The sequence below is a fragment of the Heptranchias perlo genome, chromosome 21 (genome assembly GCF_035084215.1).
Source record: "Heptranchias perlo isolate sHepPer1 chromosome 21, sHepPer1.hap1, whole genome shotgun sequence".
Classification (NCBI taxonomy): domain Eukaryota; kingdom Metazoa; phylum Chordata; class Chondrichthyes; order Hexanchiformes; family Hexanchidae; genus Heptranchias; species Heptranchias perlo.
Genome location: NC_090345.1, coordinates 12,451,986 through 12,475,027, shown reverse-complemented (window position 1 = coordinate 12,475,027; position 23,042 = coordinate 12,451,986). Strand labels below are relative to the sequence as shown.

The 23,042-nt window shown below is 44.2% G+C and overlaps 1 protein-coding gene across 2 annotated transcripts in view; it reads left to right on the top strand.

Moving 5' to 3' along the window:
• The first annotated feature begins 11,498 nt into the window (after window positions 1–11,498).
• Window positions 11,499–23,042, top strand: part of xpnpep1 (X-prolyl aminopeptidase (aminopeptidase P) 1, soluble) — a 50,253-nt gene continuing 38,709 nt past the window's right edge. The window contains exons 1-3 of one of the 2 annotated variants that reach the window (XM_068002097.1): window positions 11,519–11,604; window positions 14,543–14,627; window positions 22,401–22,525. In XM_068002097.1, coding sequence (XP_067858198.1) covers window positions 14,576–14,627; window positions 22,401–22,525 — 177 coding nt within the window. In that variant the 5' untranslated portion in view covers window positions 11,519–11,604; window positions 14,543–14,575. Of the gene's footprint in view, window positions 11,605–14,542; window positions 14,628–22,400; window positions 22,526–23,042 lie in introns of both variants that reach the window. The other variant, XM_068002096.1, reaches the window with a different exon arrangement.

Here is a 23,042-nt window from a genome sequence, read left to right as displayed (position 1 = left end):
TACAAAAATGTTAGTTGTCACTCAAGAGAGAGTTTAAATTAAATACAGCTTTTTCAACCAAAATAAGTCTGGGAATTTTTATCCCATTGCTCCCTATTTAAACAGGACTCTATTCAGTGCAACTCTCACTTCATATTTAAAACAGACTAGAAGTTTAAAACTAGGGTACGTTGAATCGCTGCATAATACTGCATCATGAAAAGTCAAATCAGAATTGCTGTAGACACTCTGGGTAAATTATCACTACTGGTGCGAAGTCTCTGAAAATGTACTTCAGAAATCTCTAAGTGAGCTTCAGAGGTTGATATATCCATCTGCATCAGAGTGAAATCTTCTGCCTGGTAAATAGCTTTGCTTACTAATTTCCAAAAATAAAGTTCAAAATGACCACATTTCTTTTTAAATATCTACTGCCTGATCCCGACGATGATTTCAGTGAGAAATACAATACGGTAGGTAACAATCACCTCTTGCACATTATCCAATTGGGTTTACTCGTTATATGAAAACGACATTCAGTGGGGAACCTCAGAGCACCTTCAATACGCAGTTCCTGAAAGCATAAACTTACGGGTTGCTGCACACGTAAGTTTGCTTGTATAACCCTCATGAGTTAGGTTCAAAAAAGCATCTGGTCAATTTCTACTGACAGTGAATTTCCTGAAATTCTTAAGCAGTACAAGAAATACATTTATTTAAGGGCGCACTGACTTCAGGAGAAACTGTTTGAATCGTAGAATCATTGAATGGTTACAGCAGAGAAGGAGGCCATTCTTCCCCTCGAGCCCGTGCCGGCTCTCTGCAAGAGCAATCCAGCTCGTCCTACTCCCCCGCCCTTTCCCCGTAGCCCTGCAAATAATTTTCCTTCACGTATTTATCCAATTCCCTTTTGAAAGCCACAATCGAATCCGCCTCCACCATCCCCTCTGGCAATGCATTCCAGATTATAACCACTCACTGCATAAAAAAGTTTTTCCTCATGTTGCCTTTGGTTCTTTTGCCAATCACCTTAAATCTGTGTCCTCTTGTTCTCGACCCTTCTGCCAATGGGAACAGTTTCTCTCTATCTACTTTGTCTAGACCCCTCATGATTTTGAACACCTCTATTAAGCCTCCTCTCAGCCTTCTTTGCTCTAAGGAGAACAACCCCAGCTTCTCCAGCTTACCCACGTAACTGAAGTCCCTCATCACTGGAACCATTGTAGTAAATTTTTTCTGCACCCTCTCGAAGGCCCACACATCCTTCCTAAAGTGCGGTGCCCAGAATTGGACACAATACTCCAGTTGTGGCCGAGCCAGTGTTTTACAAAGGTTCATCACAACTTCCTTGCTTTTGTACTCTATGCCTCTATTCATAAAGCCCAGGATCCCATATGCTTTTTTAACTGCTTTCTCAACCTGTCCTGCCAACTTCAGAGATTTGCGCACATATACCCCCAGGTCTCTCTGTTCCTGCACTCCCTTTAGAATTGTACCCTTTAGTTTATATTGCCTCTCCTCGTTCTTCCTATCAAAATGTATCACTTCGCACTTCTCTGCAATAAATTTCATCTGAAACGTGTCTGCCCATGCCATCAATCTGTCTATGTCCTCTTGAAGTCTATCACTATCCTCCCATCGAAGCCCCTCCCTCTGGTACTTAACTCTCCCATCGAAGCTCCTCCCTCTGGTACACTAACCCTCCCATCGAAGCCCCTCCCTCTGGTACACTAACTCTCCCATCGAAGCCCCTCCCTCTGGTACACTAACTCTCCCATCTAAGCCCCTCCCTCTGGGACACTAACTCTCCCATCAAAGTCCCTCCTTCTGGTACACTAACTCGCCCATCGAAGCCCCTCCTTCTGATACATTAACCCTCCCATCGAAGCCCCTCCCTCTGGTACATTAACTCTCCCATCTAAGCCCCTCCCTCTGGGACACTAACTCTCCCATCAAAGTCCCTCCTTCTGGTACACTAACTCGCCCATCGAAGCCCCTCCCTCTGGTACATTAATCCTCCCATAGAAGCCCCTTCCTCTGGTACATTAACTCTCCCGTCGAAGCCCCTCTCTCTGGTACACTAACCCTCCCATCGAAGCCCCTCTCTCTGGTACACTTAACTCTCCCATCGAAGCCCCTCCCTCTGGTACACTAACTCTCCCATCGAAGCCCCACACAGGAGGTTGATGAACAAAGTTGGAGCACATGGAATTGGGGGCAATATATTGGCAAGGATTGAGAATTGGTTAACAGACAGAAAATAGAGAGTAGGAATAAACGGGTCTTTTTCAGTTGGCAACTGTGACTAGTGGGATACTGCAGGGATCGGTGCTTGGGCCCCAGCTATTCACAATATATAATGATTTGGATGAGGAGACCAAATGTAATATTTCCAACTTTGCTGCTGACCCAAAACTAGGTGCGAATGTGAGTTGTGAAGAGGATGCAAAGAGGCTTCAAGGGGATATAGACAGGCTAAGTGAGTGACCAAGAACATGGCAGATGGAATATAATGTGGAAAAATATGGTAGGAAACACAGAAATGCAGAGTATTTTTTAAATGGTGAGAGATTGGGAAATGTTGATGTTCAAAGGGACCTGGGTGTCCTTGTACACCAGTCACTGAAAGCTAACAAGCATGTGCAGCAAACAATTAGGAAGGCGAATGGTATGTTGGCCTTTATTACAAGAGGATTTGAGTACAGGAGTAAAGATTTCTTACTGCAATTATGCAGGGCCTTGGTGAAGCCGCACCTGGAGTATTGTGTACAATTTTGGTTTCCTTACCTAAGATAGGACGCACTTGCCATAGAGGGAGTGCAACGAAGGTTCACCAGACTGATTCCTCGGATGGCGGGATTGTCGTATGAGGAGAGATTGAGTAGACTAGGCCTGTATTCTCTAGAATTTAGGAGAATGAGAGGTGATCTCATTGAAACATTCAAAATTCTTACAGGGCTCGGCAGGTTAGATGCAGGGAGGATGTTTCCCCTGGCTGGGGAGTCTAGAACCAGTCTCAGAATAAGGGGTAGGCCATTTAGGACTGAGATGAGGAGAAATTTCTTCACTCAGAGGCTGGTGAATCTTTGAAATTCTCTACCACTGAGGGCTGTGGAAGCTTAGTCATTGAGTACATTCAAAACAGAGATCGATAGATTTCTAGATATTAAAGTCATCAAAGGATATGGGGATGGTGCAGGAAAATGGCGTTGAGGTAGAAATTCAGCCATGATCTGATTGAATGGCGGAGTAGGCTCGAGGGGCCGAATAGCCTACTCCTGCTCCTATTTCTTATGTTCTCTTATGTTATGTTCTCCTCACTGTTTACTACACTTATAAGTTTTGTGTCATCTGCAACTTTTGAAATTGTGCCTTGTACACCCAAGTCCAAGTCATCAATATATATCAAGAAAAGCAGGCTTAGTACCGACCCCTGGGAAACACCACTGTATACCTTCCTCCAGTCCGAAAAACAACCGTTCACCACTACTCTCTGTTTCCTGTCACTTAGCCAATTTCGTATTCATGCTGCCACTGCCCCTTTTATTCCCTGGGCTTCAACTTTGCTGACAAGCTTATTATGTGGCACTTTATCAAACGCCTTTTGGAAGTCCATATATACTACATCAACCGCATTGCCCTCATCGACCCTCTCTCTTACCTCATCAAAAAACTCAATCAGGTTAGTTAATCACGATTTGCCTTTAACAAATCCGTGCTGGCTTTCCTTTATTAACCCACACTTGTCCAAATGACTGTTAATTTTATCCCGGATTATCATTTCAAAAAGTTTCTCCACCACCGAGGTTAAACTGACTGGTCTGTAGTTGCCAGGTTTATCCTTACACCCTTTTTTGAACAAGGGTGTAACATTTACAATTCTCCAGTTCTCTGTCAACACCTCCTATCTAAGGATGATTGGAAGATTATGGCCGGTTCCTCTGCAATTTCCACCCGTACTTCCCTCAACAACTTAGGGTGCATCCCATCCGGACCAGATGACTTATCTATTTTAAGTACAGCCAGCCTTTCCAGTACCTCCTCTTTATCAATTCCTCTTTTACTGTGACTTTGCATCTGTCTTCACCAAGACGAAGATGCTGCCAAAGTATTGAGTTAGTACCTTGGCTAAGCCCTCTGTCTCCACATGTAGGTCTCCTTTTTGTTCTCGAATCGACCGCACCCCTCCTCTCACTACCTGTTTACTATGCCTATAGAAGACTTTTGGATTCCTTTTTATGTTAGTTGCCAGTCTATTCTCATACTCTCTGCCCCTCTTATTTCCTTTTTCACTTCCCCTCTGAACTTTCTATATTCATCCTGGTTCTTACTTGTATTCTCAACCTGACATCTGTCATACGCCCCCCTTTTTCTGCTTCATCTTACTCTCTATCTCTTTCGTCATCCAGGGAGCTCTGGCTTTGGTTGCCCTACCTTTCCCCCTCGTGGGAATGTGCCTAGACTGTACCCGAACCATCTCCTCATTAAAGGCCGCCCATTATTCGATTACAATTTTGCCTGCCAATCTTTGATTCCAATTTACCCGGGCCAGATCCGTTCTCAACCCACTGAAATTGACCCTCCTCCAATTAAGCATTTTTACTCTAGATTGCTGCTTCTCCTTTTCTGTAGCTAATCTAAACCTTATGATACTATGATCACAGTTCTCTAAATGTTCCATTACCAACACTTGCTCCACTTTATTTTTATTTGTTCATGGGATGTGGGCGTCGCTGGCGAGGCCAGCATTTATTGCCCATCCCTATTTGCCCTTGAGAAGGTGGTGGTGAGCCGCCGCCTTAAATCGCTGCAGTTCGTGTGTTGAAGATTCTCCCACAGTGCTGTTAAGAAGGGAGTTCCAGGATTTTGACCCAGCGACGATGAAGGAACGGCGATATATTTCCAAGTCGGGATGGTGTGTGACTTGGAGGAGAACGTGCAGGTGGTGTTGTTCCCATGTGCTTGCTGCCCTTGTCCTTCCAGGTGGTAGAGGTTGTGGGTTTGGGAGGTGCTGTCGAAGAAGCCTTGGCGAGTTGCTGCAGTGCAGCCACAGTGCACCGGTGGTGAAGGACCCACCTCATTCCCCAGAACCAGATCCAGCAATGCCTCCTTCCTTGTTGGGCTGGAAACGTACTGATCAAGAAAGTTCTCCTGAACACACTTCAGACTTTTGGCCAACTTTTTATTATTCAGGGAAGGAGAAGAGCTGGACGAGTGGTGTTGCATACTTGTCATATCAAGAGGATGTGCACATAAGGGCGGGAGTGTGTTTTTGCGCAATTTGGGACATTGTGCCACATGCTTGTAAACAAAGATTTCCAAACATTTTATGAATGATCCTTTAAGGTCGTATTACATGCCTCGTTTTAATGCTTTTGTGCTCAACAAGGCATTCCATTTCAAGCACATAGTGCCAAATACTCTGATGCCGGGTATAGGTTAGGAGAAGTGTAAAGCTTCCTCTCGTCCGCCACAAAAACATGCCAGATAACAAAGGAATATTGCCCACCAATGTGCTTCATTCCCCACATCAGTGAGGCCGCTAATCTGGTGCCAAATTAGGGACAGTTTTGTGTTGTGGGTTTGCATTGGGAGCAGGATTGAAGCGGCTCAACCTATTTCACACAGGAGTTCTGCAGCCAACAGAGAGAGGAGACTCTCGTCAAATCAGTCTGAGCTTGATCTGAACCTCGGTCAAAGAGGTGAAAGGGCATGAGCTAATCCACTGCGCCAACCAATTATCACACCCCTCCCCCACTCAATACTGAAGTGTTGGCTGCTACCAGTCCTGGCAGAGGTGCTGCTGGGACTTTTAAACCCAGGGACTTCCTTTCCTGTTTCGGCACTTTACTTTTTGTGCCCTTTTCACAGATTTTCTCCTTCAACCCGAGTTGAAGACTGATGAAAGTTATTCAAATGAAGTAACTGAGTTAGGGTGACGTGAAGCTGGGTACTTGAACTCATAAACTTGTGAATACAAGTCACATATTGAACTGCTTCGGGTACTACAACATGGTCATTTTTAGGGAGGGGGTGGAATGGTGGTAAATTAACTCAAAAAGAATAACAATATAGGAGTCTGGGACAATGTTTCAAAATCAATTATTTATTCAAATAATTAAAAATTCAATTGGATGGTTTTTACGACTAATTTTTTTCATTGGCATTTAGAGCTTGAGATAATTTAATAAAAGCTGTAATTTTTAGTGAATGATTCACTGATTTGCCAAGAATTAAATATTTCATACGCAGGACCACTGAATTTCTGATTATACGATGATAAAATAATTATTGCTACAGCTTTAAACAAATGTTTTGTGGTTTTCAACATTCTTTTGTCTGCACTGACAATAATTGATCATAGTTCCACATCTCTCCATTGCAAGAGGAATGTTACACCAATTCTTCAACAACAGCAGTTAGGGACAGCTTCTATTCTATTCAGGCCTGGAGAAACAATCTCTCTCCACGTCGCACGATGGAGTATTCATTAACATTCAATGTAGCCATGTCATTCATTATGCATGCACACCGAATGCTCTTCAGCACTGTTCACGGTTACATCTTTACTATTAATAGCCATGTAACTGTTGTCAAACTGCATTCTGAACAATGGTACTGACTTTGTCATTATTTTCCTTTGTGAAGTTTGTGCTCATCAAGGTGAGGGATATTGATGTTGGGTAATGGAACACTTCATGACTCTGATCCTTAGCATCAAATGACCGAGTTATGGAGAAAATTGAGCTCTTTAGACTTGCAAAGGTAAAACTGAGAAGAGACCATATGGACGTATATGGGGCAGTAAACGGCATACGTCAACTTAAACCATGGCATTCGGACAAGGGGGCACAAGTTCAAATTGATGAAGGGCAAGCTTAGGACCGATGTCAGGAGGTTCTTTGTGTGGAGTGATCAGCACTCGGAATGGACTACCAGATAGGATTGTGCAGGCAAAAACCCGGAATCATTTAAGAGGAAAAACCTTAACAGGGAGAATTGGATGCTGCATTGGAGGTACTGTGGGTTTTTCTAAATGGATAATTTAAGATGAGCTGATTGACCATTTTCATCTGTATCTTTCTTGTGATTATGTCAAGTTCAGTTCCATTTTTAGCCTTTTTGTTTTAGTAATTTATGGCAGTGGGACACCTAGTGGCCAAAAACATTTCAACACAGACTCCATACACTTTTGTTAGGCTCAGTGTTTATTAACAAATTGCTAATACTTCAGAGTATATTTCAGAGGCTTTCAGCTATGTAAATCTTAAGCTGACAATCTGTTGTAACAATGTTGCAATAAACAGCAGTGGGTTTCATTGCTTTTGTATGCAAGAAAATTGAATCTGACTGAAGCATATTGATTTGAAAACACATTCTGCCCTCTTATGGCAAAGAGTAGGACGTTCAGGTGGATGTGGGTTTATGTGGTCATCCTCAGGCACTATCAAACTAATCAAATCATAACAGTATCAGGAGCAGCAATTTTGCAAAAGCAAGATGGAAAATTGCAGTTTTGAAAAACCGTCGCAAGAAATAAAACTTCAAGAGACATGGGGCAGATTTTCCCTCTGCGTGGTTATCAGACCGTCATTGGAACATAAGAATATAGGAACAGGTGTAGGCCATTCAGCCCCTCGGGCCTGTACCGCCATTCAATGAGATCATGACTGATCCTAACTCCATTTACCCACCTTGGCTCCATATCCCTTAATACCCACAGCTAGCAAAAATCGATCGATCTCAGAGTTCAAATTTCAATTGACCCCCAGCATCTACAACCGTCTGGGGGAAGAGAGTTCCAGTCGGGCAGTTCAGCTGGCCTCTGGGCCTGGGACAAAGGTAGGTCTGGGGAGAGGTCCATTCTCAGGACCTAGAGTTTTGTTGAGCCCGGGAGAAAAGTCCTGCTCCTCCCAACCCACAAATATAGATTAAAACTGACCTCCTGGGCTCCTCTTCGGCTGACACTGGGCGGACCGTACAGTGCGCACGCTTTGCCCAGTTGAGTCCTAAAATGGCAATCGGGGTCTTGTGTATGTCATAGGACCCCGATTTGCATGTTAAAAAGGCCAACTGTTAGACTCAGGCAGGCACTCCGGCCTCCCAGGATGAGGCCCTCGGAAAGATAACGGCAGCCACATCGTTGGCAGGAATGCGGCGGTGAGTCAGTCCCCATCATTTTCAGAGCACTACCACCCTGTTTCTGCCCAGCGAGCGGCCTGATAATCTCCCCCAAACTGTCATATCACCGTGGAATAGCAATAAACAAATTTAACAGAATGGTGAAAGCTTAATTATATTGCTAGGTCAGTTGTGTTTAGGTCCAATGATGTCATGCCAAAAAGCTACAGGATCCAAGTCAGGCTCCACCTTGAGTAGTGTTCAGTTTTGGTTTTGAAGGCAAACTGGAAATATTCAGTCTATGGAGACCTTGTAGAGCAGCCAAGAGGCTGAACCTTGGCATCAAAGCATTGAGTCACAAGAAAAGATTTCAGAAACTGGAGCTCTTTAGCTTTGAAAGGGGGTCTCTGAGTGGGGAACTTATAGTAGTTTACATGACGTTAAACAGCATTGATTAGGCTGGTTAAGAGTACAACTCCAACAAATGCCAGGATGCAAGAACCAGAGTGCTGTCTGTCACAGTCTTGCTGAGTACAGCACAGACTCCAGGAACATATAGACACTAATCAGGAATTCAGGAAAAACTTCTTTACCCAGAGAATGTTTAGAATGTGGAACTTTGCTGCCACATGGAGTAGCTGAGGCGAATAACATAGATACCTTTAAGGGAATGTGAGATAAGAACATGAGGCAGAAAGGAATAGAAGGATATGGTGATAGAGTTAGATGAAGTAGGGTTGGAGGAGGCTCATGTGAAGCATAAACACCAGCATAGACCCATTGGGCCGAATGGCCTGCTCCTGTGCTGTAAATTCTATGTAATTCTATGCAACATGAGGCTGCACATGAGGATTCCAGTAACGCTCCTCGGTGTCCCTGAGCTCTCGATGGGTTTCCCTCCCAGGTGTCAGATTTAGCTTAGTGGCAGCAAACTTGCCTCTGAATCATTAATTTTGTGGGGTCAAGCCCACTCTAGAGAATTAAGCACATAATCTAAGCTGACACTAGTGCTGCACTGGGGGAGGTGCTGCCTTTTGGATGAGATATTAAACCAAGGCCATCTCAGATAGAAATAAAAAATTCCATGGCACTTTTTCAAGGAGAGCAAGGGAGATGTCCTGGCCAACATTTATCCCTGAACCAATAGCCCTAAAAATATTATCTAATCATCTATCTAATTTCTGTCTGTGGGTCTTTGCTGTGTGCAAATTATCTGCTGCGTTTTTCTACATTACAACAATGACAGTAATTCATTGGCTATTAGGCACTTTGGGACATCCTGAGTTCATGAAAGTTGCTATATAAATGCAAGGTATTTCTCTTCCTCTTCTCTGCAAGCTCACTCTCTTCCACCCCTCTGCCCTTCAGCTTTACTTGCTCTTCCTCTCCTTAATGCTAAATCATAGCGCAATTCAAAATGCTGGAAAAATGTCAAGTCAAAATTCCTGGAACACTCCCAGACCCTACAAGAAGTAAACTTTACACCACCAAAACTCACTATCCCCTATAAAATTCACTCTTTTGTGTATTTCAGTTATTTTCCCTATAATGCAACTAATGCAAAAGTGGGAACAGATGCAGCTTAAGTCACACCAAGGTCATTTCCCACCACACTCCCATTGTAACTACTTCTTTTTATAGGTCATATGTGAGGTCATTGGGTTTCAGCTTGCACAGAAAACCAACCAGAATAACTCTGATAAAAATTCCAAAACCCATGTATTAAAAAGGAATTTAACTTACTCAGTCAGCTTGAAGCAGTGGCCTTTATTCAGAGCTGCTCTTCAGTTGAACGTTGTTTTTTTGAGCTGTTAGCTTTTTTGAAGCTGTAAAGATTTTTTTTCCAAGCTTTTTAAGTTGGCATATTTATATATGATGATGAGGGAGTTTTTTTTAAAAATTTAACATTTGGGTGAATGGCTTTTCTCATCTATGTGATCATGTGAGCTCCAAATGCATGAATAATATTTAAAATAAGAGGAAGAATGTTACAATATTCCAACCACATGGAAAGACAAGAAGCCATTGAAAAAGATTTCCCAACGCGCATGCGCTCGTTTCTGTTCCAGTCGGCGCTTGCGCAGATCCAGGCACTGAGTCACTTGTTGAATTTTTTTTTTATTCGTTCACGGGATGTGGGCGTCGCTGGCGAGGCCATCATTTATTGCCCATCCCTAATTGCCCTCGAGAAGGTGGTGGTGAGCCGCCTTCTTGAACCGCTGCAGTCCGTGTGGTGACGGTTCTCCCACAGTGCTGTTAGGAAGGGAGTTCCAGGATTTTGACCCAGCGACAATGAAGGAACGGCGATATATTTCCAAGTCGGGATGGTGTGTGACTTGGAGGGGAACGTGCAGGTGGTGTTGTTCCCATGTGCCTGCTGCTCTTGTCCTTCTAGGTGGTAGAGGTCGCGGGTTTGGGAGGTGCTGTCGAAGAAGCCTTGGCGAGTTGCTGCAGTGCATCCTGTGGATGGTACACACTGCAGCCACTGTGCGCCGGTGGTGAAGGGAGTGAATGTTTAGTGTGGTGGATGGGGTGCCAATCAAGCAGGCTGCTTTGTCCTGGATGGTGTCGAGCTTCTTGAGTGTTGTTGGAGCTGCACTCATCCAAGCAAGTGGAGAGTATTCCATCACACTCCTGACTTGTGCCTTGTAGATGGTGGAAAGGCTTTGGGGAGTCAGGAGGTGAGTCACTCGCCGCAGAATACCCAGCCTCTGACCTGCTCTTGTAGCCACAGTATTTATATGGCTGGTCCAGTTAAGTTTCTGGTCAATGGTGACCCCCAGGATGTTGATGGTGGGGGATTCAGCGATGGTAATGCCGTTGAATGTCAGGGGGAGGTGGTTAGACTCTCTCATGTTGGAGATGGTCATTGCCTGGCACTTGTCTGGCACGAATGTTACTTGCCACTTATCAGCCCAAGCCTGGATGTTGTCCAGGTCTTGCTGCATTCGGGCTCGGACTGCTTCATTATCTGAGGGGTTGCGAATGGAACTGAAAACTGTGCAATCATCAGCGAACATCCCCATTTCTGACCTTTGTAAACGATTTTACAACACCAAGTTATAGTCCAGCAATTTTATTTTAAATTCACAAGCTTTCGGAGGCTTCCTCCTTCGTCAGGTGAACGATCTTTCACACCGTTCACCTGACGAAGGAGGAAGCCTCCGAAAGCTTGTGAATTTAAAATAAAATTGCTGGACTATAACTTGGTGTTGTAAAATTGTTTACAATTGTCAACCCCAGTCCATCACCGGCATCTCCACATCATTTCTGACCTTATGATGGAGGGAAGGTCATTGATGGAGCAGCTGAAGATGGTTGGGCCTAGGACACTGCCCTGAGGAACTCCTGCAGCAATGAGGGTTAACGCGCATGCGTTGATTCTCACAACCGACGCGTGCGCAGAGCCGGCTCCCAGCGGGAGACCGGCCGGTGACGTAGTTTGCAAATGGCAGCCTCCAGCCGGTGAAGGAATCACAGAAGGAAAAAGAGAATCGGAATCAGGCAAGTAACAGGGGTGAGAGATAGAGCGGGCCAGGGGTCGGAGCGGGGTCAGACATAGAGCGGGGTCAGACATAGAGCGGGCCAGGGGTCGGAGCGGGGTCAGACATAGAGCGGGCCAGGGGTCGGAGCGGGGTCAGACATAGAGCGGGCCATGAGACGGAGCGGGGTCAGACATAGAGCGGGCCATGAGACGGAGCGGGGTGAGAGCCGGCCAAGGGACGGAGCGGGGTGAGAGCGGGCCATGGGACGGAGCGGGGTGAGAGCCGGCCAAGGGACGGAGCGGGGTGAGAGCCGGCCAAGGGACGGAGCGGGGTGAGAGCGGGCCATGGGACGGAGCGGGGTGAGAGCGGGCCAAGGGACGGAGCGGGGTGAGAGCGGGCCAAGGGACGGAGCGGGGTGAGAGCCGGCCAAGGGACGGAGCGGGGTGAGAGCCGGCCAAGGGACGGAGCGGGGTGAGAGCGGGCCAAGGGACGGAGCGGGGTGAGAGCGGGCCATGGGACGGAGCGGGGTGAGACATAGAGCGGGCCAAGGGACGGAGCGGGGTGAGAGCGGGCCATGGGACGGAGCGGGGTCAGACATAGAGCGGGCCAAGGGACGGAGCGGGGTGAGAGCCGGCCAAGGGACGAAGCGGGGTGGAAGCGGGCCAGGAGCAGCCCATCATCCGCTACCCGGACTGAGGTGGCAGAAGCCTGATAGCGAGAGAGTTTCTCAACCGGTTTCAGGCTCAGTCACTATCACTCTTGGTTGTCGTTTCTGCTGTGTTTAAAAGGGTTTCCAACCTGGCCCAGTCTGACTGTTGCCTCATTCCTAACTTTTCTCTTGAGCGAGTCTCCCAGTCAGGAGCAGACCTGCCTGGCACGTGTTACTCAACAGCTGTGACGGTCACTCACAGGACCAGTGCAGATGGGGAAGACATTATTAGCCCATCTCAGCTCTCCCACCCATGCAAAAACAAAGTTGCAGTCTTTGTCGGATCATCCAACTGGATTTTGAATGGATTATGTTTTTGTTTCCACTAACACACCTACAAGACCTGTGTGAATATTAATCACGTTGCCTGAAGAAAATCTTTTTGACACCTGTCCTAAATTACTCTTTCATCTTGTACTCTTTTGGCTTACCGTGACAATTTATTTGATTTGATATGTCCCTTCTCAAAGGGCTTCCATTATGGTCCTACTTAAGCAGTGATGCATCCAGCTGGGCCAATTCATTACTGGTTTTGATGCATGTTGCTCATATCTTTTTGTTTTGTGGTTGTCTATGTTCCTGAGTTTGCCCTGTTTCTATGGTGGGGCAGAGTTGCACATAAGGAGTAACACTGGACCAAATGCATACATGGAAATTTTGAATGTGTTATTCTTGCAACTGCGTATGCATTCTTGCAACTGCGTATGCATTCTTGCTGATGTGAAGTTGCTGAATTTGACACTACTTTCCTGGTCAAGGTTATTATCGGATGTCGGGAAGGTCCATATAAGCTGGGGGTGTCAAAATCTTGTAGCACTTTGTCCCCTGAAGCACGGAAAGAAACCGTCCGTGAGGTGGCATTCCCTAGCTCAAGAGCAATGGTGTGAATATTGGAAAAGGCGTCTTCTCCAGGCTTGCCTCCTGACCTTTGCAGTTGGTATAATTCTTCACCATAAAAGACTAGAAAGGGGAAAATTAGAGTGCGCCATAATAATAATTGAAAATAAGTTTGTTGCTGTAGGCCGGTGAGATATCAGAGCAACAATCGTGATGTATTTTCTTATTAACATGTTTATTATACAAATTACCTCACGTGTTGTCTTTTTTTAGCTCCAGGGTAAAAAAAGCAGTCAATTCTAAGTTTTTGCCCAGAAATGTGCTACACGTTCTTCTTTCTTGTGTCTGATTTTAAAAAAAAAAAAATTGCATTTGAAGTTTTCTCTTTGCAGTTTTTTCCCACCTTGCATCCTCCATAAACTTGAGCTCATCCAAAACTCTGCAGCCGTATCCTAACTCGCACCAAGTCCCGTTCACCCATCACCCCTGTGCTCGCTGACCAACGTTGGCTCCAGGTCCGACAATGCCTCGATTTTCAAATCCCTCCATTGCCTTGCCCCCCCCCCCCCCCCTCCATCTCTGTAACTTCCTCCAGCTCGACATCCCTCTTCCAATTCTGGCTTCTGGCGCATCGCCAGTTTTCATCGTTCCACCGTCGGCGGCTGTGCCTTCAGCTGCCTAGATTCCAAGCTCTGGAATTCCTTCCCTAAATCTCTCCTCATCCCTACCTCTCTCCTCCTTTAAGACCTACCTCTTTGACCAAGCTTTTAGTCATCTGTCCTAATATCTCCGTATGTGGCTTGGTGTCAAATTTTGTTTGATAATCGCTTCTATGAAGAACCTTACTACTTTACTACATTAAAGGCGCTATATAAATGCAAGTTGTTGTTGTGAAACTGGCACAGTCCAGTGAGCTGCAGCCAAGGAATTCCCGTGTCCCTTGTTTACATCCTAACCTTGATGTCCCTGCTAACATTTAATGGCTGCCATCTCAGTTGATTTTAAAAAGTAAAATTATATATGATTGGTGGAGGGATGATCAAGCTAAAAATTAAATAATTTAGCCATGTTTGGCTGAACTTGACTTGGAAATTTCAGTTCATTTGAACGAAATATTAAAAGATTGCCACAATTACAGGCAGCAACTTCCTCAATGGTTTACTAAATCTGTAGGGTGCAGTCAAAGAAGTCACTACAGGATGCAATTAGAAGCTGTAGTTATAAAGTGCTTCTAATAGAACACTTGTGAACGTCTTCTATTTTTGTTTCTAAGAATATTTAATTCTTTCCTTCCCCCCCCACCCACCCAAATATCTCTCGTGGGTTTCCCCCGACTGGACAATACTGGCCACTGGGAGGATGGGCAGACTGACAGGTCTGCTTCTGTAATGCTGTGGATCTGCTCCAACAGGCGCATGCAAGAATCACAGGGCCAACTCTGCCTATGCCTCCTCAAGGTGATGCAGCAGAGATCGGGAGCCTGCACTTCCATCCAGGTACTGACCGGCGTGTCAATGCATCAACGTACGGTACTAAAAATTTTAAATAACATTACGTGGGACTAAAGAAAGGAAGAACTTGCATTTATGTTGTGCCTTTTGCATTCTGAGGACATCCCATGGCACTTCACACCCAGTTAATTACTTTTTGAATTATAGTCACCGCTATTTTGTTGGCAAGCATGTCTGTCAATATGCAAACAGCAAGGTCCCACAAACAGAAATGACTAGTGAATGTTTTGGGTGGTGGTGGTTGGGAGAGAAATGTTGGCCAGGACACTAGGAGAACTCTCTGCTGTCCTTCCAAAAAAAAGTGCAGTGGCATCTTTTGCATCCGCTGAGCAGGCAGATGGAGCCTTGCTCTAATATCTCATCTGAAAGGCAGCACCTCTGACAGTGCAGCACTTCCTCAGTACCGCACTGGAGTGTCGGCCTAGATTATGTGCTCAAGTCTCTGCAGTGGGATTTGAATCTAAAACGTTCTGACTCTTAGGCTGAGCCAAGCTGATACTTAAATATGAGACTACTTGGTTCCAATTTTCTGACCTTAGTAAGCACAGAAAAAGAATGAATGATTTTAACTAATTTTGCAGAATATATAGCAGTTTATTCAGCCATGTTTCATTTTCGAGAATTGTGAATCCAATTGATCAAAAATTGTTTGACAATTTACTTGAAATATTGTACAGGATGTTTTAGTTGATTGCAGTCGCAAGTTGTGCTGGGTTTGGTGGCCAGTTTAGCAACTCATCTGATGCGTGACTTTATTTGTGACAAAATACTGGGCACTCTTTACACTAGACTGCACAGTGCCAGGTGTAGGCAGCCTAGCACAGTAAGCAAGAGATTTGCTTGGGAGTTTAAACCTGAAGTTCTGATCTGGTAGTCCCACAATAAAGTGTGTATTTTTAAAATTATCTGACGGTGCAGACTTCGAGCTTCCTTTATAGGTGTCCAGAGTCCTCCGCTTTATAGTAATATAAAACTCCCCCCTTACTAAATTAACCTGACTGTAAAATAAAATTTTGCAATAATGGCCCTTGAGCAAGTTTATTGTAGTTGAGGTTTAATGTGTTACAGGTTTAGCTGCCATTTAAGGCTGCATAAGACAAAAATACCGATAACCGATTGGCACATGAATGTTGGATTATAAAGGGTAAGGCCATATCAGGTTCTTCATAGCAAAGTACTTCTGACTTCGCGGGCATTTTCAGTGTATCTATAAAACATGGATGTCGCAGGTAAGAGATCAGTGCTTTTTTTTTTAACTATACACCTTAAGATTCTTTTTGTAAGAACATTTGTTTAAAATCCATTGCATTATTGTTCAGAATTGTGCAGTAAATCTGTTAACAGGGTTTCCTTAAGACTTAAGGTGTTATTAAGGAAAGTTCAGAAATAACACCTGTCAGAATGATTGTAACTCCAGTTGTGTCTGGGTGTTTTCATGGTGTTATGGTAAATCCTTCCTGGGTCCCAAACTCTTTAATACTGCATGCTTTATATTGGGTTGTTTATACTGCGCAAGATCGTGTTGAATGAATCAGGAGTGAAGTTGCTGAGATCGAGTTCTGGCAAGTGTTACATTCCTGTCTTGGAAAGGTAAGTCAACAACAACAACAACAACAACATGCATTTATATAGCGTCTTTAACATCCTAAGGCACTTCACAGCAGCGATTATCAAACAAAATTTGACACCAAGCCACATATGGAGATATTAGGACAGGTGACCAAAAGCTTTGTCAAAGAGGTAGGTTTTAAGGAGCATCTTAAAAGAGGAGAGAGAGGTTTAGGAAGGGAATTCCGGAGCTTAGGGCCTAGGCAGCTGAAGGCTGCATTAGGTGTAGTATGCAGTCAGGAAAAGTTAGTTCTGCATATTGTTTCAAGTTACATCATGACAAGGAGACCCGGGTACAAACCGGTAAAAGGCAAGTTCAGGATTGATGTCACGTAAAGAGCAATCAATATCTGGAATGGTGTTCAAGCAAGGAATCGGAGGCAAAAGTTTTGGGGGTATGTGGAATCATAGGTTGCTATGGAACATAAGAAACATAAGGAATAGGAGCAGGAGTAGGTCATACTGTCCCTTGAGCCTGCTCCGCCATTCAATAAGATCATGGGTGATCTTCGACCTCACCTCCTCTTTCCCGCCCTATCCCCATATCCCTTGATTCCCTTAGTGTCCAAAAATCTATCGATCTTAGCCTTGAATATACTCAATGACTGAGCATCCACCGCTGTCTGGGGTAGAGAATTCCAAAGATTCGCAACCCTCTGAGTGAAGAAATTTCTCCTCATCTCGGTCCTAAACGGCCGATCCCTAATCTCGAGACTATGACCCCTAGTTCTAGACTCTAGGATGAACTGAATGCGCTTCCTGATCTGTTCTTCTCTTTGTGATCTTTTGGGCAAACTATCTGTTTGGGCCTTCGCTAACACTAAACATTAAACCAGTGTTTGGATGCCAGTGAGAAGATTTGTACATATCAAAGTATAAACGTGTAAAGATGCCCAGAGACGATGGTGATCAGGAGTGGAAACACCTGCTATTTGTCCCCTCCTTAACCCAGGGATACTGAGTCCAAATATAGTGACTTACCGTGGCTGAGATCAGTTAATTGAACGCAGACTGGGGGTTTAATTTGCAGGCTGTTGTATTTGTTCCAAATGTTCCCTCTGCATATTCGCTTTGTGCTGGTGATTGATCGCAGTTGTTGGATACTTTTTGGGATAGTTTCATAATTGAGAACACTAATGCTGTTCCTGGATTCAATCTCTTTTCACTTGAATTTTGGTATGAGTGTGTCTGTGACAAAAATGGATTGTTGCCTGTGTTGAATTTTTAGCTTATATTCAGAAATAGCATGTGAGGGTTAACGAGCCGTGATCACACAAGGCATTTCTCAAAGGAAAGCACACTAGTTCAGTTCCAGGCGAGCTGGCTTTGGTGGTTTCCACAAGGTACAAGACTCCAAGGCCCACACAATAGTAATCTAAAGTGTAAATTTGTTTGATCAATCAGGGGTATCATCACATTGAATCATAAATATCTGTGCCATTGTCAAAGATTGCTACATTCAGTATTGATGCACAGTTGATTGATCGAATGCATTTGAGAGGTGCATCCTTTTATTGCTTTTGTTTCAGGATAGGAGGTGGTCCCAAGCCACTTTGACACTGATCAAAGAATAGACAACAGCCTGGGTAGTGGGTTTGGTGGACAGCTCTGTTTGAGACCTTTAAGAAAGTGACAAGGTCATTGATTTGCTGGAGTCCTTCTTAATAGGCAGCTTGTAGAGTAATGTGCATTTCACTGTGTTAAACAGTTTACTGTTCATTCATCTATCCTGTGTACTGAAAAAAAACATTTGGTTCAAAGCCTGAGTATTCAGGCTGGTAAGAATGAATATCCAGTCAGCTTTTGAAGAAAGGAGAAGCATGCGATACATTCCAATAGTCAGTGTACAGAGGAATGGTTCTTTGTTATGACCCTGGGCCTTGCTATCATTTAGCTAGATATTGAACAGAAAAGGCACATTATGGATCTTGGGGGTGGTGGGGGGGGGGTGCATGAGGTCCCCCTTTTGGGAGTGGCTGGTGACTCTGAACCCAAGAAAATATTTATCGCACCAACCCAAAAATGTGACGACGCCCTATAATTTTATCCCCAAGTTTCTTGTTGATGCTGAGAGTGCTGCTGCTAAACTTTCTTTCGTCATCGCGTTTGTCTGGGTACGGCCGAAATAAGTGGAATGATGTTGGTGTTGAACTGAGCCCGGAGACCAGTCGGAATCCACTCTCTGAGGCCAACCTCATTTGAATTCTGCTGCCTGCAAGACTCGCTGAACTTGTTTAAAGTTCCTTGCAGGTGCGCTCTCTGGCATAAATGCCATGGGTATACAACCTGCAGCATGACTTGTAGCTGAGTTAGGACCTGGAGGCCAATGAAAATCCACTCTTGGCTATCCTCATTTGAATTTTGCTTCTTCGGAACTCGGTGAATTTTGCGGAAGTTCAGAGGTAACACAATTCAAATGAGGATAACTTGGTCACAGATTTCTTTTGACCTCGAGCCTCAGACCCACTTGCATCACAGGTGTGTTTATTGTTGCGTCTCTAAATGGACCTGTATATGGACTGGCCTTTAACCTTTTGAACCAGTACTACATAAAGCCGAGCTCAGCAGGAGTTTCCCTGATTGTCGGAAAGACTTACAGTGCCGCTCCCTTCAATATCTGATACTAGCGTAGGTATCGTTTGTTTTTTTTTAAACTTTACAGCTTCAACTGCTTGTTTTATCTTGTTAGCTTACATAAAAAAAAATGCTGACGGTCATACATTTAATGATTCTGTTCTGGGTTTGTGCTGTCATATTGCCGTAGTTCATACAATCGCCTCATGAGTCAAAAGGCTCTGGGTTTAAACCTCACTCCAGGACTTGAGCACGTAGTCTACGCTGACACACCTGTGGTGTACTGAGGGAGTGCTGCATTGCCAGTGATGCCGTCCTTCGGGTGGGATGTTAAGCTGAGGCCCTCTCTGTTTGCTTTGCTGGTTCAGGCAGCCTTATTTGAAGGATGAGCAGGGAGTCCATCTGATGTTCTGGCCAATATTTCGACTCAATCAAGGCCACCAAAAACAGAACTGATTATTCATCTTGCTGCTCTTTGTGTGATCTTGCTATGCACAAAAATAGCTGTTAAGTACTTTGGGACATTTCTGAGAGATGTGATAAGGCGTTGTATTATTGCAACTCTTTCTGTCTTTATTCGCTATATAATACAGTAAAAAATACTCCAAAAAAACCCCTTGCTTTATATTTTTAAGGACATGGGCCCAGACTGCCTGGTGGCCAAGAGTTTTAATTGGTCTAATTTTAGAGATAAAAAGAGAAACTGGCAGCCTGAAGCAGAAAGTGCCTGAAATACCAGGTGGGTTGGGACTTCTGAAAGAGAAAGACAAGTTAAGTTTTGGGTTCCACCCAAAAATGTTCAGGTGTTGACCAATCTGCTTTTCTGTTCCAACTGCAACTAATTTTGTTTGCTTTTTTATACTGTGCTCTGCTAGTACTACTTGCTGGTAGGAGTCACCAGCACATTAGAAGCCGAAGAATAAAACAAAAGCAAAATACCGTGGATGCTGGAAATGTGAACTAAAAACTGAAAATGCTGGGAGCACTCAGCAGGTCAGACAGCATCTGCGGAGAGAGAAACAGTTTTAGGTCGATGACCTTTTATCAGAACTGGAAGCTGTTAGAGATGAACAGCTTTTAAACAAATATGGAGCCGGGGAAAGATTGTTGCGGGGGGGCGGGCAGGTGGGCAGTGTCAGGGAAAGGTCTGTGATAAGGTAGATAGCAATAGGGAACGAGAAGCCTGCCCAACCTCAGTACACTAAAGCATAATGTTGCACTGCTACTGTTATCTCACCTGAGATCAGCTAGTCAGAACAAATGCAATCAAAACTAGGACCTACCTGTCAGTTACTCGCTCCCTTAACCAGCCAAGCCATTCGGAGTGCCTGCTTTTTTTAATAATTGCAAATTAAATGGAAATAAAATCTATTGTACTTACTGTATGGAAATCATTGACAATCCTGCTGCCTCTTCATTGTGGAAGAGCTGACTTTGGTTTTGCTGGATCAGTGAAATGTTTATTTGGTGCAAAGTACTTTTCATCATTTTTAAAAAGACCGACCTACATGCAAAAGTAACAAATGACAATGCAGTTGCCCTGCAGCAAATGTGGCCACCTGCCCTCTGTAAAATGAAGGCTATTTTTTCCCTGAGACATATAGTCCTAATCTTGTTTCAACTGCACAGTTAATATTTTTTTTGAATTGCAGTCTGTAATTTTTTGGATTACTCTTTTAAAAAAAATCATATGTTTTGTCAGTTTCGAGCTTGTCAAGATTAGGGATATTGATGCTCGCTAATGGAACACTCCATTTTAGGCACCCGGTGCCAGCATCAAGCATTCCCAGTCTGGTACAGCATGGTTAGATGCAGACCAAAGCTCCCTCTTTTCAGTCCCAGACTCAGATGAGCATCTCTTATGGAGTTGGTGTGATATTTTCCAATTCCTGTCTTGTAACCTCTGAGATTGCTGATTTGAACTAATTTTGTGCTGTGGTTTCTTGGCCACTAGGAACTTTTTTTTTATTCGTTCATGGGATGTGGGCGTCGCTGGCAAGGCCAGCATTTATTACCCATCCCTAATTGCCCTTGAGAAGGTGGTGGTGAGCCGCCGCGTTGAACTGCTGCAGTCCGTGTGGTGAAGGTTCTCCCACAGTGCTGTTAGGAAGGGAGTTCCAAAATTTTGATCCAGTGACGATGAAGGAACGGCGATATATTTCCAAGTCAGGATGGTGTGTGACTTGGAGGGGAACGTGCACTAATCGGGTTCATCTTACACAGGACCTTTACAGCCAATAACAATTGCTGTGCGTTTGCGAAACTGTTTCGAGCAACAATAGCATAGGAATTACACTGAGTGATACTTTAAGAATGATTCATGCACTTGCATTAAATTCATTTTAATGAAAGCATTAATCCATTTAAAATAAATGTGTTAACTCCTTTTGACAGAGGAATTTGAAACGGGCATATTTAAGTGTTTCTCTAATAATATCGAACAGTGTAATTTCCAGGTTAATGTGCATTAAAGAAAGAAGGTTGTGCCTTTCACATCTTCAGGACTTCCCAAAGCACTTCATAAATTAATTACTTCTGAAATATAATCACTTGTTTTGCAGACAAATGCAGCAGCCAATTTTCACATAGGAAGGTCATACACACAGCAGTGAGATGAATGGCCATTAATTCTGAATTTTTGGTTGAGGGGTGAATGTTGGCTCAGAGACTGGGAAAACTCCCTGCTCTCTTTTGAAAAAGTACTATGAGATCTTTTACGTCTGCCCGAACAGGCAAAGGGGGCCCTCGGTTTAACATCTCAACCAGAATGCAGCAGCACTGACAATGCAGCACTCCTTCTCTACTGCACAGCCTAGGTTTTATGTGTTCAAGTGCTGGAGTGGGACTTGAACCCCTAGCCTTCTGATTCAGTGGTGATAGTTCTACCACTGAGCCAAGCTGACACTTTCGCGTGGCTAAGCTGGCTAAGCTTTTTTTCTCGTGTGTGTGTGGTATAGCATTTCTGCTGCTTGTCGTTTTCATTGCAGGTAGATTGAGGGAACTAAACATCTCTGGCCACCTGCAGCTCTGGCGGTTTTTGGATGCGGCGCCTGACGCAGGGAGATAATCAATCACTGTACCTAACCTACAGCCTGTGGGAGGAGGTGGGACCTGCTGGGTTAAGGGCGTTCGCTGGTGCCAGCTCTGTGGAGAAAGGAAAAAAAATCCCAGCGGGATGAGAGGAGAGATTTTAAGGAAACTTGCATTGAATTATTAAAGAAAATGACCAACCCTTTTAATTAATGATATAAAAACAGAAAAATGCTGGTAATACTCAGCAGATCAGGCGGCACCAGTAGAGAGAGAAACACCCAATATAAATTGGTGATATTGGGTGCTACTGGTTTGACCGAGGAAGACAAATCCTGTTTCTATTATGTGGGATTCTGGAATTTCTAACCAGTGTTTTGGGGGGTGGAATAACATTCTGCAATATCAAATCTCTTTTTCTACACTCCTCTCCCCCCCCCCCCCCCCCCCCCCACCCCCTGAAAACCAGTGCCTTGCTTAAACCAGTGCCTGTAATTAAGGAGTGATTATTGCAGTTACTGACACTACATTGACTGATTTCTACAGGGAAAGGGATGGCTCCGAAAGTCACAACGGAGCTGCTGAAGCAGCTGAGGCAGGTGATGAAGAACACCACATTAATGACCCAACCAATCCAAGCCCTGATTGTGCCGTCGGGGGACAATCACCAGGTACCGTCATCGTCTCGCTACAATGACTAGATTAAAGCTTCAATTTTGCTTTTTTTAAAATATATTTAACAATGTTTGATTTTAGATTTAGAGTGCCACATAGAAAGGGATTACTGGTTTAATTTTGCTCGTGATAAGGTCTAAGAACAAGATTTATGTTCTGTGTTCACTGCAACATCCTTAGAATATATTCCATGTTTCTCATTATATTTTGCGCTCTCTCAACATTTCTCTCTTTTCATTCTCCCCCTAATTTCCCATATTAAGTGTCGCCATTTCCTACCGTATGTGTCAGTTGGGATGATGGTTTGCAATCTTCTCTATGACTTCAAAACTAATGCAGCCCATGTTTGCTGTTGCTTTGGACCATGTCCTTGCACTGTGATGATTCTTCTTACACTCTTCCTCTCCACCCCCAACCATAATACAGGAGACTTTGGTACACATTGAAACTGTTCACTTTTAAGAAAATTGCCTGATTAAGTTTTGGTCTGGATAATGGATATAAATGGATTGC